At 44.6% G+C, this 18321-nt stretch overlaps 1 protein-coding gene across 1 annotated transcript in view; it reads right to left on the bottom strand.

The window, feature by feature from the left end:
- LOC132461174 (60 kDa lysophospholipase-like) overlaps positions 1-18321 on the bottom strand; it is a 42783-nt gene that overhangs the window by 23496 nt on the left and 966 nt on the right. The window contains exons 2-4 of the mRNA XM_060056219.1: positions 8463-8580; positions 7393-7507; positions 7054-7179 (exon numbers count right to left, since the gene is read on the bottom strand). Of these exons, the coding sequence (XP_059912202.1) occupies positions 7054-7179; positions 7393-7507; positions 8463-8580 (359 nt within the window). The remainder of the gene's footprint in view (positions 1-7053; positions 7180-7392; positions 7508-8462; positions 8581-18321) is intronic.

Here is an 18321-nt window from a genome sequence, read left to right as displayed (position 1 = left end):
AGAATCTCCACCTGTACCGGTGCGGATGCTTCGGCCCTCTGCCGTGGCCAAGACCGCTGCCTTCCCATCAAACAAATCCTGCTCCCATCCAGTGGACATCTTCCATCGCAGCTCAGCTGAGGGTAGAGATCCGGGGCAGGTGTCCACCTGTCCTCAGCCTCAGCCATGGCACTTCGCTACTCATCCTTGCAGCTCCGCCAGCTCATTCCCCAAATTCCTCCTTCCACCGAACTCATCACCACTCTTAAAAATTCTCAACTTCTCCTCCGTCCTCGTTACATTCAACGAGTGTCCCGCCGCAAGTTTATGTACAGTTCCACCGCTAAAAACTTCATCCCAGCGCTGTGGTCTGACCGCAGCTCACCCACCGGCTACCGCGCTTCCTCTCCGCGTCATCACAACAACACACGTCATCAGAACACAACCAGAGTGAACACCTTCAACCTCTGCCCAATTCCTACTTCTGCCACATCAATTTCAAAACAAAAGTACCTAAAAATCGCCCTCTTCAACACAAGATCCCTCAACAATAAAAGTCTCATTCTCAATGAATTCATCATCGACCAACAGCTTGACCTCCTGTGCCTTAATGAAACTTGGCAAAAACCCCTGGATTATTTTTCACTAAACCAAACCACCTCTGCTGGATATTCCTACCTGGACAACCCACGCTCTGAGGGCAGAGGAGGGGGCATTGCTGCCATCTACCAACAAGACCTCCAACCTCGCCCTCTCACCATCCCTGCTGCTCCATCTTTTGAACACCTGGCTTTTAAATTACCCGGCCCAAAACCTCTCATCATTGCAATCATCTACCGCCCCCCCAAACCCAATCCATCATTTCTACCAGAACTCTCTGAATTCATCACCGCACTCTCCTCAATCTCACCAGCTGTTTTACTTCTCGTTGATTTCAACCTACACATTGACTCCCCGGACTGTAAAAATGCCATGGACTTTCTGGACCTTATCAACTGCCTCGGCTTCACACAACACATCAACTTTCCCACCCACAACCGGGGACACATCTTAGACCTGGATTGCTCCAATGGCCTCCACATCCACAATATCTCCAGCACTGACCTCTCCATATCTGACCACCTGGCCATCACACTTGTCGTTGACACTCCCGCCCCCCAACTCAAACAGGACCGCACAATCACTTTCCGCAACATTAAATCCATCTGCCCAGTCTCTCTCTCCACCTGCATATCAAACACTCTTTCCAGCCTCACCTTTCCTGCAAGTCCAACCCCCATGGACCTCGTCAACATCTACAACAGCACACTGCCTTCATCCCTCAACAAACTGGCCCCCCTGAAAACCAAAACTGTCACCTTTACTCACTCGGCTCCCTGGTTCACCCCGGAACTTCACAAATTAAAAAAACAACTGCGACAACTAGAACGTCTCCACAAGAAAACCGGTCTCACAGTACACGCCCTCGCATACAAAGAGCACACAAACCTCTACAAATCAGAAACTAAACAAAGCCCGTTCAGTATACTACTCTGGCATCATTCACTCCTCCAACCCACGCACCCTGTTTTCCACCATAAATAAACTCCTCAAGCCCCCCGACAACATTTCATCCTCATTCAACCCGGAGAAATGCAACAACCTCATTTCATTTTTCAACTCCAAAATAGAAGACATCCACAACCAGCTTGCAACCTCCTCTGCCTCCACCCCGGTCCCCGAACCCACACCTCCTTCATCCTCAGACCACCGGCTCTCTACCTTCTCACCGTTAATCACTGCTGACCTCTCCAAAATACTCTCCACCATGAAATCATCCACCTCCCCCCTGGACCCCATGCCCTCTGAACTCGTCAAAGCCTGTTTTACCTCTCTCGCCCCACTGATCACTGACACCATCAACTCCTCCCTTACCTCTGGCACTGTCCCCCCACCTCTTAAACTTGCTGCCATCACCCCTCTCCTTAAAAAATCTGGTCTTGACTCTGACGATCCCAACAATTTCAGACCCATCTCCAACCTCACATTCATCTCAAAATTACTGGAAAGAGCCATCGCAACTCAACTCAAGACTTACCTCCTCTCCAATAACCTATATGAAACATTCTAATCCGGCTTTAGAACCCACCACAGCACTGAAACAGAACTAATCAAAGTCACAAACGATCTCCTACTCTCTGATTCCGGCTCCCTCGCCATTCTTCTCCCCCTGGACCTCAGTCCTGCCTTCGACACCGTCAACCACTCCATCCTCCTCAGCCGCCTTAGGCATCACGACTTCGACCTCTCCTGGTTCAACTCATACCTGTCAGAAAGATTTCACTATATCGCCATAAACAACCACAAATCCCACACCACCCCTGTCTCACACGGAGTCCCCCAAGGCTCAGTGCTTGGCCCCATCCTCTTCATCCTCTATATGCTCCCACTTGGCCACATCATCCGCCGCCATGGACTTCACTTTCACTGCTATGCCGATGACACTCAACTCTTCATCACAACCAAAACCATCACTCCAGCTATTATCTCCACCCTCACCAACTGCCTCACCGACATAAAAACCTGGATGAACCACAACTTCCTCAAACTCAACAGCAATAAAACTGAAATTATAATCTTTGGCCCAAAATCCACACTCCCCACCTCCCAGAACTACTCACTCTGCATTGATGGTCACTCTGTCACTCCCTCCGCCCTGGTCAGAAACCTTGGCATCTACATGGACCCTGCACTCTCCTTCAAGTCACACATAAACCACGTCACTAAAATATCCTTCTTCCACCTCCGGAACATAGCACGCCTTCGACCCACTCTCTCCTTCTCAGCTGCTGAGAAGGAGAGGAACACTTATTCATGCCTTCATCACCTCCAGACTCGACTACTGCAATAGCATCCTGTATGGTCTCCCCTCCACTGTTCTTCAAAAACTGCAATATGTTCAAAACCGCTGCTAGACTGCTCACCCACACTCCCTCCAGAGAACACATCACGCCCGTCCTCCGTTAACTTCATTGGCTTCCGGTAAAACAACGCATACATTTCAAGATCCTCCTCACCACCTACAAAGCCCTAAACAACCTTGCCCCCTCATACCTGTCAGATCTCCTCCAACGCCCCATTGACCCACACCGAACACGCTCCACTGTTGCCAACACCCTCATCCCCATCACCAGGACCAAGTACCGCACCATAGGGGACAGAGCCTTTGCCATTGGCCATTGCCCTACCCTCTGGAACTCCATCCCCTTGGCCATCCGTAACTCTGATTCACTGCAGTCTTTCAAAAGTCATCTCAAAACACATCTCTTCAACATCACTTACAACACCTGACAATTTTCTTTTCACCCTCTCTCTTTCTTATTGTCCTATCTTTCTCTGTATTATTGTTTTGGAGTATTTGTATGTATGCATGCATGTACTGTACTGTTCATTTGTATCCTTTTTGTTTTGTGTTTTTTGTAAAGCGTCTTTGGGTACTGAGAAAAGCGCTATATAAAACCTATGTATTATTATTATTATTATATCCTTACTGCCAGTACAGTAAGGATGTTCATAGAACTAAGTGCCACCAAGCACTAACAATTGTTAGGTTAACCCATTCCCTGTATACACCAAAGATAGCTAGGATAAGATGCTACAGACAGAGAGACAGACTACTAATATACTACTAATCATTCCCAAAGGGAAATGTAGGTGCCACAGTCATAAAATAATAACAGAGCGGTATTGCATCAGCAGCCTCGACTGATCTGTCCCATCTTGACTGAGGCCCCATACAGGGCTGGGCGATATACCGGTTTTAAAATTATACCGGTATATTTTTGAAAGCGATATGTAGTTGAGACAATATCGCCATACCGGTATATTATATATTATTTTGATGTTGCCTTGCGAGCGCTATTTTATAAAGCTGACCGCTGCTCTCTGAGCCTCCAAACCATGTTCAGCTGCTCAATCCCGCCCCTTATATGTACGTAGCGTTCTCCCACCCACGGACGTTTCGCATCACAACAAAACGTTTCTCGTGAGCACGAGAAAGTATCTGGTGCACACGAGAAAGTATCTGGTGCGCACGAGAAAGTATCTGGTGCGCACGAGACAGTATCTCGTTCGCACAAGAAAGTATATGGGCCCGGATTCACAAAAGTGTTCTTAAGATAAAACTTAAGAAGATTCTTAAGAAAAAATATAAGAAGTTCCTCAGAATCTTCTTAAACGCTATTCACCATTTTTTTCTTAAGAATTGTCGATTTTCTTACGAACTTCTTAGTTTTCTCACTTAGGATGTTCTTAGATTTTTATGTGAAGAACGCTCGCGAGGTTTTTGAACCAACAGTTGACCGACAGTTGAGAGAAATTGATTTGTGAAAAATGGAGGACATCGCCTGTAAACGAAGCAAAAACTTCTCCAAACAGGAGTTGGAGGTGATGGTCGATGAGATCATCATCCGAAAAAGATTATTGTTTGGCAAGCTAGATAGTATGATAACGTCGGAAAACAAAAAGAGGGCGTGGGCCAAAGTTGCCTAGACTGTATCTGCAGTGGCGGATATAGGAATCGTTCGCGATGTCAACGCTGTAAAAAAAAAGTGGGCGGACATCAAATCTATTGTAAAAAAGAAGGGAAGGCAGAGGGCAAGAGAGTTGAAAAAAACCGGAGGAGGGAAGACGACAATCCAGCTGGACCCACTGGAGGAGAAATTGTTGGGGGCGATGGCCGAAACGTTAGTTGAAGGAGTAGATGGAGGAGTGGACACTGGAGAACCGGGAGAAGACGATAGCCTGCAAGCAGGAAGTAAGCCAATAAAGACTGTCAACTGTTGTCTAGCGCTTGCTAGTTATTATGATGACCATGAAACCATAGAGAAGAGAGACCATTATTGATTGAGTTACGTCTCCGATGATCGCAGTTTACCTAGGCTTGGTTACGTTGACCGTGACAATTTGTTTCCAGCCTACCAAAACGTAGAACTAGCTGCTATCACAACACTAGCTGCCACTAGACTGGCGTTGGCTGTGTTGTTGTCAAAGAAACAAGCTGTTACCCTGCGTTCACACCAAAAGATGCATTTGCTGCCCGAACGCGTTGCTGCCGAAGTTTTGCGGCGCCGCAAATCAAGTTTTGCGGCGCGGCAAGGTTTTGCGGCGCGGCAAAAGTTGAAATATTTCAACTCGAGCAGCATTTGCCGCGCCGCAAAATACGTGAACGCGCCCTCCGCCCGTGCCCGGCAGCGGGCACAGGCATGCCGCGCCGCAAATCAGAAAATGCCGCGCCGCAAATCAAGTTTTGCTGCCCGTTTTCTCGGCAGCAAAGCCGCAACGCGTCTCTACATTCACTTTGAATGGGATCACGACGCGCGGCAACTTTTTGCATCTTTTGGTGTGAACGCAGGGTCAGACTGGCGGTGGCCGAGTTGTTGTCAGTGTTTAGTGTAGATGTATCTATTTATTGGTTACAAGTAGTTCAGCTATTGGCCCCATGGGTTGTAAGCTGTCAACAACATTGTGTCCTGTGAAAAGTGTTTGATAAACTGAATAAACCTTAAGCCATTTAATAAACCCAGGCAAGGTAACTCATTGTTTAAATATTAGAACTTGATCAAGTAGGCTACGCTGTTATGTTTAAAGAAAGACTTACCTTTTCACTGCAGCTGGTTTAAGACTGGTGAAGGGTTATCTTAAAGTTGTGAAGAAATTTGAGAAGAAATTCAAGAACTTTGTCTTCAAGAATCTCATTTGTTCTTAAATACTTTCTTAGGAAAAAAGTTAAGAACTTAGGAAAAAAGTTAAGAAGAAAGTTGAGAAAAAAGTTAAGAAGAAACTAAGAAATTCTTCAAGAATATAAATTCTTCTTAAATGTTGTCTTAAGAACGTAGTTAAGAAAAAAGTGCTACTAACTTTGTTCTTCTTAAGAATGCTTTGTGAATCCGGCCCCTGGTGCGCATATCACTGTGTGTGTGTGTGTGTGTGTGTGTGTGTGTGTGTGTGTGTGTGTGTGTGTGTGTGTGTGTGTGTGTGTGTGTGTGTGTGTGTGTGTGTGTGTGTGTGTGTGTGTGGTCAGCGTGTGAGTGCAGTGGACGAGCGAGCGGTAGCGTGCATGTACGTTTAGTGAAGTAATGATCGAGTCCGGTTGTGTGTAAAAGAATAAAGCACCCGGCAGGAATCGGTGGCCGCTTCATTCCGACCATATTCCGACCTATAAGCAGACCCACTGCCGGTCAAAGTGAAGGGTGTGTTGCCCCTGAGAGATCAGCGGTCCTGGAGGGAACGTGCCTGGGAGCCGACAGCAGAAAGTTGTAACACTAACCATCTCGTAGTCAGAGGCGGAGCGCAAGAAAGTAGTACGTGCTCCAATAGTGCAAGATAAAAATAAAGGACATTATTTTGAATGATTTTAGCTTGTGTGTGATTTATCGCGGGCACGGGCACGCACAAACTAAAATCATTCATATTATAGAAGAGGCTGTCAAGGAAAACAGGATTTTTTGTCTCCGATGACGTCTTTGGTATCACTCCGCAAATAATCCGGTAACTTGACAACTCCAGCGTCTTCGGTTGTTATGCGACGTCAACGTCTTTGGAGGACTATTTCTCTGCTGATCAACACTACGAATGCTGGTTACAAATAAATTGTAAAAAGACACACCATGAAGTTATTTTTTCGTTTAGGCAAGCAGCCGTGTAATAAGCGGGATAATGTATAGAACGTCGTCGGTCATTATTGAAAATAAGCCCCTTCAGGTCGGTCTCCTGTTCGCCCTGTCGGGGCTTATTTTCCCGATAATGACCGGCGTTCTTTACATTATCCCTTACATATCTGTTGTTAAAGCACAGCTGTGCTTCGTTGAGCAAAAAAAAAAGAAAACACTAAATAAATGGTTGATAGTGGCGCAGAGTTAAAACTACACACTGTACCTGTTTTGTTCAAAATATCGTTATAATATCGTATATCGCCATTCGAACAGAAAATATCGAGATATGAGTTTTGGTCCATATCGCCCAGCCCTAGCCCCATAGCATTATCCAGGGGCTGTTGTGGTGTCAGCCCAGACCTCGTCAGACCGCAGGAGTTACCTGGGAGCCAGTGAGGATGACGGGCTTGCCCAGGTGGTCACACATGAAGGACAGGGCGGAGGACGTGTACGCCATGGTGTCCGTGCCGTGGAGGATCACGAAGCCATCGTATTGCTCGTAGTTTTTCTACCGAGACAAATATAATATGGTTTAAAAGGGTGAGATGACCAATCTATGGAAAACTCATTTTTGATTAGTGAATGAGCAGACACATCTATCCAACACACACCAGCAATGCCTTCTTCTTAAATGTTTCACCTTATATTTAATTAATTGTGATGCCCAAAAGGCATGATAATTAATGTGCTGCAGAGAAACAGATAATTGGGCATCACATACCTCGATGTCCTTCCCGATTTTCGCCCAGTCCTTGGTTGTCATGTTGGAGGAATCCAGTAAGGGGTCGTACTCTAGAAGGGTGTACACAACCCGTCGATCGCTCTTGCTATATGACCTGTGAAAAGACGTCGACTTTGCAATTATCAAATACATTACCCAGCCGATTAAAAGGGAGGGCGTTAAAAGTAAGAAGTTAATACAGCAGTTACAATGAAGGCCAATATTCAGCATAACAAGGAAAAAGATGGAGAAAAAGGAGTAATGGATCACACAGGAAATCATACGTTCATTTGGTTAAGAGAATGGATGGGAAATGTTTGAAAAATGCAAGCATGTTCAACGAAACGATGGACTGTGCAGCAGATCCCCTTCTGCTTGAGCTGCAGGGGGTCCCAAGGCATTTACAAGCACAGTCAGAACTGTGGAGGGGCGTAGCATTTCCCCCTCTTCTCAAAACATGGGACGAACGAGTGGCAACGTCTATGTGGGGCTGCCAGTGTAGCCTTCAGGTGTTACAAGGCTGCCAGTGTAGCCTTAAGGTGTTACAAGGGTAGTGCATTATCATACTGACGCTGTCTGATGAATGGAGGACTAACATATGTGGCCTGCCCTATCAATAAACAACAAATTGGATGATTCATTAGCCAAAACCAATTCCGTCCCGGGAATCAATGTTAAACATATTCTTGGCAAAGGCAAATGATCCACAGCGCCACCATCAGACCAGCCTACGAGGCTTCCTCAGACAGAAATTCAGAAACAACAAAACCTTTTTTTTTTTACATTTGAACATATTGTTGACAAGTACGTAACGTGTTGTTTTACATGAATATCTGTCTCAAATGTGAGGAAAATGCCCTAAATGTGAGGAAAAGTGAGCTAAATGTTGAAAATGTATCAAAAGTGTAACCGAATTTTTACAATCGGCACCCCATACAATAGGATTGTTAAATTATATTTTATTTGTATAGCCCTTAATCACACAGACTCAAAGGGCTTAACAGCCCTTTGAGACTTGGCAATATATTTATGACATATTGAAGGGGTGTCTTGGTGGACGAAAGGCTTACGACAGGACAAGTGTGTTTTCATAGCGGTCGTAGCCCTTTTCTTTGGCATATTCTGCATCGTGGAAGATATTCATCTCTCGCAACTCCTTCACAAACGCATTGGGCTCCGGTTTGAGGCCTGGGGGTGAGACAAAAACGATCAGTCTTTGAGAGGCATGCGTTTGTGGCTGTGTTACAATCAAGCAGCCCAGAAACCTGGCTGACAGTGAACTCTGCTGGTAACAATGAAAATTGCACTTGATGCGCATGCTTAAGAACATAATATAACTTTTATTTATTTTTTTACTTTATTAACATGTTCGTGTTCCATTACATATTCACAGATTGGGAAAAATCGTATGAACCGAACCACAAAACAGAACCTAAAACTGCAAGAGATTAAAGTCTTAGTCTCAGTTTACACATTCAAGTAGGACTCCTCCATTTATTATATCGTACCATTTGTAATCATAATGCTAAATACAGAGATTTCTCAGGCAGTATATATGATTTTTTTATTTATGAATTGTCTTTGTCAATACAATGAATGCATGACTGCACTCATGGCATGCAAGCTTGTCTATCAAGCTTGCTTGCTTGCCATATGGCTGACAAGCTCATTCAAGCCTGAGAAGTTTTAGCTACATTTGAGGAAATGTATTCATACTGAAGTACTTTAATGTAGGATTCGTTATTTGAATACATATAAACCATTGGATCTTTCACTTAGTTGAGGAGTAGGCCTACATTATCAACCGCCAAATTCAGATGTGACATTTGCAGTTGATATGTGATTTCAGACATACTGCATGTAAAACCTCCATGTTTGTTATTGTATTTTGGCCAGGGACATTAAGAAAACAACAATTTTCCTGGGATCTGGGTTGTTGGAAAAAAGTCTAGCCTACATGATTTTTGAGTGAGATGCATTCTGAAAGGACCCCGCCTCCAGTTACCAAACGAGCAAATCAGTTTCGGCAATTTTGAATATTAGCTCCCACTTCCCCATCCCCCTCCAATCAGAGCAGCTAAGATTTTGTGGACAGGGGGACGAGCTGTCCAATCAGAGCAGCTAAGATTTTGTGGACAAGGGGACGAGCTGTCCAATCAGAGCAGCTAAGATTTTGTGGACCAGGGGACGAGCTGCCGACTGCTGGTAGTCCGGACTCCGGAGGAGGAGACATGGAGGAGAAAGGGATGGAACTCCCGGAGCTGAGCTGCCAGACTGCCGCCGAGCTCCCCGGCAGTCCGGAGGAGGAGACATGGAGGAGAAAGTGAGGGTGATCTGTCTCGGAGCTGAGCTGCCGGACTGCCGCCGAGCTGCTCCATTGGGGGGAGCGCGGCGGCAGTCCGGCAGCTCTGCTCCGGGAGTAGGCCTACAATCCCTTTCTCCTCCATGTCTGGGTTTCTTCAGAGAGTCAAGGCCAAAGTTCCTTTCCCCCAAATCTTGTCAACCATGGCCGAGATAACCCCCACTACGAGTCTTTACTTGTTGTGGAAGTACCAGCAGTGGCGCCGGAATGATTTCAGTGGTGGGGGGGGGGGGGCAAATGCGCATGCATGTGTCGAACAGCGCGTGACACCTTATCAGCCTGTGCTTGCACACCGACGCGCGGTGTGCAAGCGAACATAGCCAACGTGGTCTTATTATAACCCGATCATTAACTAAAAGCCACATAGAAAGAATAAAGCATCCAGCATATAATTTCAACAATGTGTGAGGGCATATGCAGCAGGGATGATCGCGCAGTGGAATGCTTATGGAAAACCAGCGGACGAGCGCTGGGCGGAGATTTTAGAAGCAGGGTGATTATAGAGAAACATAATTTGTCAGTTTGCCGTTTGCTTGTCATTATGTTAACCTGCTTATTATTTATTTATTTCAACCGCGACCCGCCCCAAATCCCTCCAAATATTACTTTTTTCACGCAATCCACCCAACCCTCCGCAGGTATAACCACCAACCGCGCATCTATATCTTTACTTTCGTTTCAATGGAAATCGCGACGGTCTATACGTTCAACCAGTGGCGGTTCCTTCATAGGGGCGATTTGTGCGACGCACTACCAAACACAGAGTTTTTTTTTTCTAGTTGTTAGGGCGGGTGATTAATCTGCTGTATGCAAGCTGGTTGTATATGTCATTGTCCAATCAGATTAAGGTTGTGCCTGGTGTTGGCACGCCCATTTGGGGGGATTTCTGTCAAGCCCAAATTTGCACCAGAACTCTCCCATTGACATTCATGGTACGTCCGTTTTTTTCAAAAATCATGCTCCCAATACATTTTCTATGAGGGTTTATGTGCTCGCACAAACGACGTGCTTACGTCATCTGTCTGTTGCTAACCCGCGGGAACATGAACATTCTACGAAGAAGATGGCGAGTGTCAAGTGCAATACTGTAGTGTCTCTGAGAGAAGTGCCCTTTAGTCGTCGTACTAATGCGGAAAAGGAAGCGATAAAACAGCTAGGACCCCCTAGACCTGATTTAAACATCAAGCAAGTGTCAACGAAAGGGGAGAAGGCCTACAAACGATCTTTTAAAAATAACTGGTACCACAGAAAACTGGCTAGCCGGCTGTGATGTAGCCAATGCTCTTTTTTGCTACCCCTGCCTTCTCTTCCACCCAGAAAACAACACGGCAGACGGTACAGCGTGGACAATAAAAGGGGTAACGGATATGCAATATCTGTCTGACACGAGAAGGCAAAAAACCACATGGACAGCTGTCTGAAGTTTTCAGCTTTAGGGAGAGTGAACATTGCTACAAAGCTGGATGAGGGGTATCGGCTAGCAGTGCTTCGTCACAACGATGAGGTGAGCAAGAACCGCCACATACTCAATCGGCTCATCCAGTGTGTGAAGTTTTGCGGCATTTTTGAGCTAGCTTTGCGAGGCAGAGACGAAACCGAGGGCTCCGCCAACCCTGGTATTTTTCGGGGCCTTGTCGATTTTGTGGCACAGTTGGATGAGGTGTTTGATGAGCACCTGAAAACGGCAAGTGTCTTCAAGGGCACATCCAAGACGATTCAAAACAAACTGCTGGGGTGTATGCTGGGTGTGGTGAAGGAACGGATTGTCGAGGAGGTGAAGGCTGTGAAGTTTGTAGCCATCCAGGCTGACGAGACCACCGATGTCAGCACGCAGACTCAGCTGGTTCTTGTTTTCCGATACATCGACGGCAAGTATGCAGTGCATGAACGTTTTTTTGAGTTTCTTCCCCTCACCGAGTCAACGGCGACCTCTATAGCGAATGTGATCCTGGAGCGACTGAACAGTCTGTTTTCCGACGACGAGAGAGAGAAACTAATCGCTCAAGCGTATGATGGTGCCAGTGTGATGAGGGGAGAGAAGGCTGGTGTGCAGCAAAAGGTGCGTGAACACTTCAAAAATGCACATTATGTGCATTGTTACGCACACCAACTGAACCTGATCATGCAGCAAGCCACATCCAACATAAGCAAAGTGAAGGTTTTTTTCTCTGAGCTGAGTGGGATTTCGAGTTTTTTTCCCCGTTCACCCAAGAGGACCAGCATTCTCGATCAGGTCGTCGCCCGGAGACTGCCGAGGGCTTCAGCTACAAGATGGAATTTCAACAGCAGGATCGTCAACACTGCCAGTGAGAATCTAGCCGACCTCATTGAATGTTTCGAAACCATCAAGACATCATTTGACCAACCAACAGTGAGAGAGGCATCTGGGTTCATCCGAATGCTGCAAGATGAAGACTTCGTTTTTTTCTTGAGCATTTTTCACAACATCATGCCCCATGTGGACAACCTGTACCAGCAACTCCAGCAGAAGGACATCCACATAGAAGGACATGCAGTACTCATACAGCGGGCCCTCCAGAGGTTCACAAGCAGTGTGCAGGCCATAAGGTAAGATTATAAGAATATATTGATAACTATGTTGTACCAATAATGATTAATTCAATTATGCCAATAATGATTAATTAAATGTAGCCTCTGTGGTGTAGTCTAGTTTGTTGAAATGACTGCACTAGCTTAAAATCCTTTGCAAAACTAAAGAAAAGTTGTGAACTAAAGAGTTCTGTGTGTGTTTTATGTTGTTAAAAGGATACAGTGAAATAATGGTGTTTCAAATGGATAAACAGCCTGTAGCATGTAGACTACACAACAGCAAATGGCCCAACTAACAAAAAATGTTGTGTATTTTCTCAGGGGCTCCCCCTCACTTCAGCAGGTCCAGGGAGAACCAGCTGCCAAACGATCAAGGACAGCGTTGGGAGAGGAAGAAAAGCAGAGGATGGCTAAAGAGATCTGTGACACCATCTTGGCTCCCTGCAAGGAGTGGTTTTCCTTCACCTACCACCTAGTTAGTGCCACCTTACTGCAAGGAGATCTGTTTGGAAGGTACTGCCATTAATTTCCAACCGAAGCGCTGCATGCCACTGTGAAGGCATACCCCATGCTGGATCAAGCAAAGCTGCACACAGAGCTCTCCCTCATCTACGAAAACCCAGAGTTTAAGGGATGTTGTGGTGCACTGGCACTTTACCAGCTGCTCATGTCCTACAACCTACAGCAGCGGTCCCCAACCTTTTTTGCGCCACGGACCGGTTTAATGTTAGGCAACATTTTCACGGACCGGCGGATAAATACACAAAATAAAATAAAAACAGGTATTTTCTAAATATAATAATAAACGTGAATCGACTGTGTACTCTTATGCAACTTTATTAGCAGCGCACTCGTAACAACGTGCAAACAACATAACATGAGTAAATAACTGCGGCTCTGCCCCCAACACTCTCTGGTCGCTATGGTAACGGTTAAACGTGCCTTCAAAATAAGACAGAACACAAAAACAAATATAAAGTGCATGAAAAATACAACTCACTATTGGGCCTATTGCTAAATCAGCTGGAGCCCTGAGCTTGTTTCCCTGCAACGAGACGGTCCCATCTAGGAATAATGGGAGACAATGACACCCGAAGTGTGTTGCTTACGTCCAGCCTACTCCGATATTTAGTTTTGGTTGCCGTCACTGCAGAAAATCCCGCTTCACACAAATAGGATGTCGGAAATGGCAACAGGGTTTTCAGTGCTGTTGTGGCGATCTCAGGGTATTCTGCTGTGACTTTGATCCAGAACACCGGCAGAGTGGTTGTTTCGAACATACTTTTAAGGCCGCCGTCATTTGCGATCTCCAGCAGCTGATATTCTTCTTGCATCGACATGCTGGATTCCCCTGGTTTGTTGACAAATGGGTTGCGGATCCATTCCTTGGCAGTTCGTGGGTCTTTTGTGGTTGGGAAGTAGCGCTCAAACTCATTTAAAAGCATAGACAGGTGATCGTGCACTAGCTGGGTGAATGAAGGCTCGGGCTCAGTCTCTTCCAAAATCCCCGCGAATGTTTGAAACATGTCAAATATGCCTCTGTTCACGCGCCGTCCCCACAAATCCAGTTTGGCTTTAAATGCAGCTACTTTATCTGCCAACTGGAAGACAGTTGTCATTTTCCCCTGAAGTGACCGATTTAGTTCATTGAGCAGGTTGAATATGTCGCACAAGTAAGCGAGTTTTGCGACCCATTCCTCGTCACTGAAATGTGCTGCCAGCGGTGACATTTTTTCTGAGAGAAATCTCTGCAGCGGCTCTCGTAATTCAAACACTCTGGCCAGCGATCTCCCTCGGGATAACCATCTTATTTCTGTGTGTAAGAGTAGGTGTCTGTGCTCCGCGTCCATCTCCTCACAAAGCTGCTCGAATAGGCGCGAGTTAAGGGCGTGTGCTTTGATGTGGTTAATAACTTTAACAACATCATTCAATACGCTGTTAAGTTCCGCAGGTATTTTTCGGCTAGCCAGCATTTCCCTGTGAATGACACAATGCGTAGACTCACATTCAGGTGCAACCTCCTTAATCCGAGTAGTTAAACCAGACAGCCGTCCGGTCATGGCAGCAGCTCCGTCTGTGCATATGCCGACACAAAAGGACCATTTCAGTTTTCCTGATATATAATCATCCAGCGACTTGAATAGTTCTGCGGCTGTGGTTTTGGTTGGCAACGATAGTGAACATAAGATATCCTCATGCACATCCTCCTGATAAAGATATCGCACATAAACAAGTAGTATTGCCTTGCTGTCAACATCTGTAGACTCGTCAGCCTGGAGTGCGTACCACGGTGATTTATTGATCCTCTCCAACAATTGTGTCTCAATGTCCTCTGCTATTTCCTGAATGCGCCGAGTGACAGTGCTGGCCGAAAGAGGCACCTGTGCTATCTTTTTAACCGCATCCTCTCCTAGAATTTCACGGCAAATGTCTTTAGTGGCGGGCAGGATCAATTCTTCACCAATGGTGAATGGCTTCTTAGCCTTAGCGATACGATTAGCCACCAAGTATGAGGCTCTCAGTGCACTCGCATTTGTTGATGTGGTGGCCCTCAGTAATTGCTTCTGTCCTTCTTGTTCACGCTTTTTTCATTCAAAATACTCTGAAGGCTTGTCTTTTAATGCAGGGTGCTTGGTCTCTAAGTGGCGACGCAGTTTTGAAGGCTTCATTGCATCATTAGAGAGCCGCTCGCTGCATATTATGCAGAGCGGGCTTGGTGCGCGGGAATCACCTGTCGGAATAAATCCATATTTTAAGTAGGACTCCTGGTATTGTCTGTTAAATGCAGCTTTCTTTTTCTTGGAAGTCGTAGGCTCTTCTTCCGTCTCCTCACTGGGCCTTTTCCCCTTCCCAAAGAAACTTTCCAACGACGTTTGTTTTTTACTCATTTTGCTAGCTGGGTTGAATTTGAGCGGCAACGGCACGCACCGATACCATGACCGAGACAAGTGACAAGAGTGCTTCCTACACGGATGTAACAAAGGGAATCCGGTCATTTTTCTAAATAAAACATTAAAAGTAACGAGTACTTTTCACATTTTTTTTTCACTTTTGTCATATGCACAACAGAGCTGAAATTAATTTACGTTTTTTGTGTAAATTTGTTTGAAATTAAATTACATTTTTTGTTGTATGTATTGTTCTATGTAGCTATGTTTAATGAACAATACACAAAATGAAGCAAGAGTTTTAAGTGCATCTCTTTCTCTCACTCACTCACTATAACACGTTATGTCTTTTTCACTGATCCAAGCACTCCAATACAAAAATGTAAAGTAACTTGTAATTTGAGGTACTTTATAACAAAGTACTTTTTCACTCTTACTCGAGGGAATATTTACTTTTACTCAAGTAGATTTCGAAAGAAGTAATTGTAGTTTTACTTGAGTATAGATTTTCAGTACTCTACCCACCACTGCATAAACAAAACAGAAATAATGTATTTTTTAACTCTTACTCGAGTGAATATTTACTTTTACTCAAGTAGATTTCGAAAGAAGTAATTGTACTTGAGTATAGACTTTCAGTACTCTACCCACCACTGGATAAACAAAACGGAAATAATGCATTATTATTTTTTTTATTTTATTTTTTTATTAAAATAAATAAATAATCTTTCTCTGCGGACCGGTACCAAATGACCCACGGACCGGTACCGGTCCGCGGCCCGGGGGTTGGGGACCGCTGACCTACAGGACACGTTCTCAGAGACTGTTGCTCTGTTGAACATCATTATCACCACACCCATGACCACCTCTGAAGCAGAGAGATGCTTCTCAACTTTGAAGAGGATAACGACCTTCCTGCGCAACTCCATGGGCCAGGAACGTCTTAACGCCCTGGCCATGCTTTCAATGGAACGGAAACTTGTCCTTAGCATGCCTGACTTCAATGAGAGAGTCATTGACTGCTTTGCTGCATTAAAAGAGAGACGCAGCAAATTCCAGTACAAGTGATTCTCTCTCTCTCTCTCTCTCTCTCTCTCTCTCTCTCTCTCTCTCTCTCTCTCTCTCTCTCTCTCTCTCTCTCTCTCTCTCTCTCTCTCTCTCTCTCTCTCTCTCTCTCTCTCTCTCTCTCTCTCTCTCTCTCTCTCTCTCTCTCAATATCAAGCTCTTTTCACCTGTTGTGCATTTTGTATTAAACAAAGCAGTGTTAAGGTTGCTTTTTTCAATTGCAGTATAACATTGCCATGCTTGAATATTTCAGTGTGAGGTTAGTGAGTCATGTTTTCTTTTAGAGTAGACCTTGTTCAGCAAATTGCTTATCACATGTACCTCATTTTGTTTCCCTTCAAATGCCTCCTCAGTTTCTTTGCCAGTGCTCAGTCTTGGGATTGTCACCTGCAGATCACTTGACTTGTAAATGGATGTTTCTCTTGTACTCTGTTGTCTTTTTGGACTCTGAATGTTTACACCTTGCTAAGACTGTGACCTTTTTTTATTTTTGAGAAGAAGCTTACTTGTGGATGTTGGATATTCTTTGATATTTTTCCATTGGATCTTCTGTGTTGGATTTTTGTATTGTGACTTTTTACTGCTACCTACTGAGCATTTTGAACTGGCAAAATATTTTGGACATCCTTCTTTTTGTATCTTGCTGGTCTACCATCGTGCCTTTGTTCAAGCACCTTTTTGACTCAGTAAAACATTTGAACTTGACTTCCCTTGTCTGCCTCTCTGCAATTGAGTCTCTCCTTTGGTCTTTTGGTAAACTGTCAGCCTGCTTAATTTATATCTGATACCTGAATTTATATGCACTAACAAATTAGGGAAATGGTCTTGCTACCTAGACAAATATACCTCAGTCCTATGGACTTTTATGGTACTTATGGAAATAACGGGGGGAAATTGCACCACCTGAAAAAAATGTCAGGAGCCGCCACTGCTTTCAACATAAAGTGTACATATTTATAAACAAAATACGTGCCAGCCTTTATGCCCCAGATACTTTAGGGTCTATAGCATATAACCGCGTTGTCTGATTACAGTTTAATTCATTTTTCACAATTTATCAACTCTCGTTTTTAAGAATAAACACTGCGCCATTCATTTCATTAGGAATCGCGATGGTCTTTTCTTTCAACATAAAGTGTACATATATTATAATTAGAAATTCGTCCCTGCCTTTATACCACCGATACTTCAGGGTCTATAGCATATAACCGCGTTTTCTGATTACAGTTTATTGTAACAGTAAGCTGACAACATCGCTAATTAACACCGCAGCTGCAAATTAACCGCACAGAGATAACCATGGCAACCGGTCAAGCAAAATTTCTTTTTGCGATCATTTTGCGCACGCATCAATGGCCATTATTGATGGAAGGCCAACAGTATTGGCCTTCCAATACCCTGAGGCACCAGGAAAATACACACAACATTTGAGGGAAGAAACCCACAAAACTGATATTTTGCTGTTTTTCCGTCATCACGTCTGATGTCAGTGCTTGAAACATGAACCTGTGTAATGCTGGGCGCTGTCTCCCTAGACTCCAAGCATGAGTAGCCTACTTATATTAACACAGTCAGCATTGAGTTACTGTTTAGCATCGCTACTGAAGAAGAGCAACTTGCTCCACCCCTATTACTGGACGAATGACTCCAGGGGGGTCAGGCTGACTTTTATAATTCTATAGGTAGTAAACATTGCAGGAATGGTCAGATTGATTCACTCATCAAGGGCATTGTTCAAATTAATGGATTGATGTGCATCAATTTTCCCCAGCTAAATAAAGATAAACCTGAAAATAATTGTTGGGTCCAAAAATGAAAGTGAAAGTTACTGCTCTTACTGAATCTCGATCAGTGTGGAATAATGGTCTAAATCAGGTTCCTAAATCTTGATGTGGTTATGGACTCAGAGCTAAACTGTAATAGCAACATTAGGATTAGGATTTCTTTTTATTGCCATTTATGCAGAACATAATAGAAATTTGTCTCAAAGTGCCAGTGTGTGCGATTAACAAATATTGTTTATGGTTTATGACTCACCAACATCTCTCATCTGCTTGTATTGAT

This window comes from Gadus macrocephalus, chromosome 7 (assembly GCF_031168955.1).
Source record: "Gadus macrocephalus chromosome 7, ASM3116895v1".
NCBI classification, from domain to species: domain Eukaryota; kingdom Metazoa; phylum Chordata; class Actinopteri; order Gadiformes; family Gadidae; genus Gadus; species Gadus macrocephalus.
Note: the sequence above shows the minus strand (reverse complement) of the source record. Positions and strands in the feature narration are given on the sequence as shown.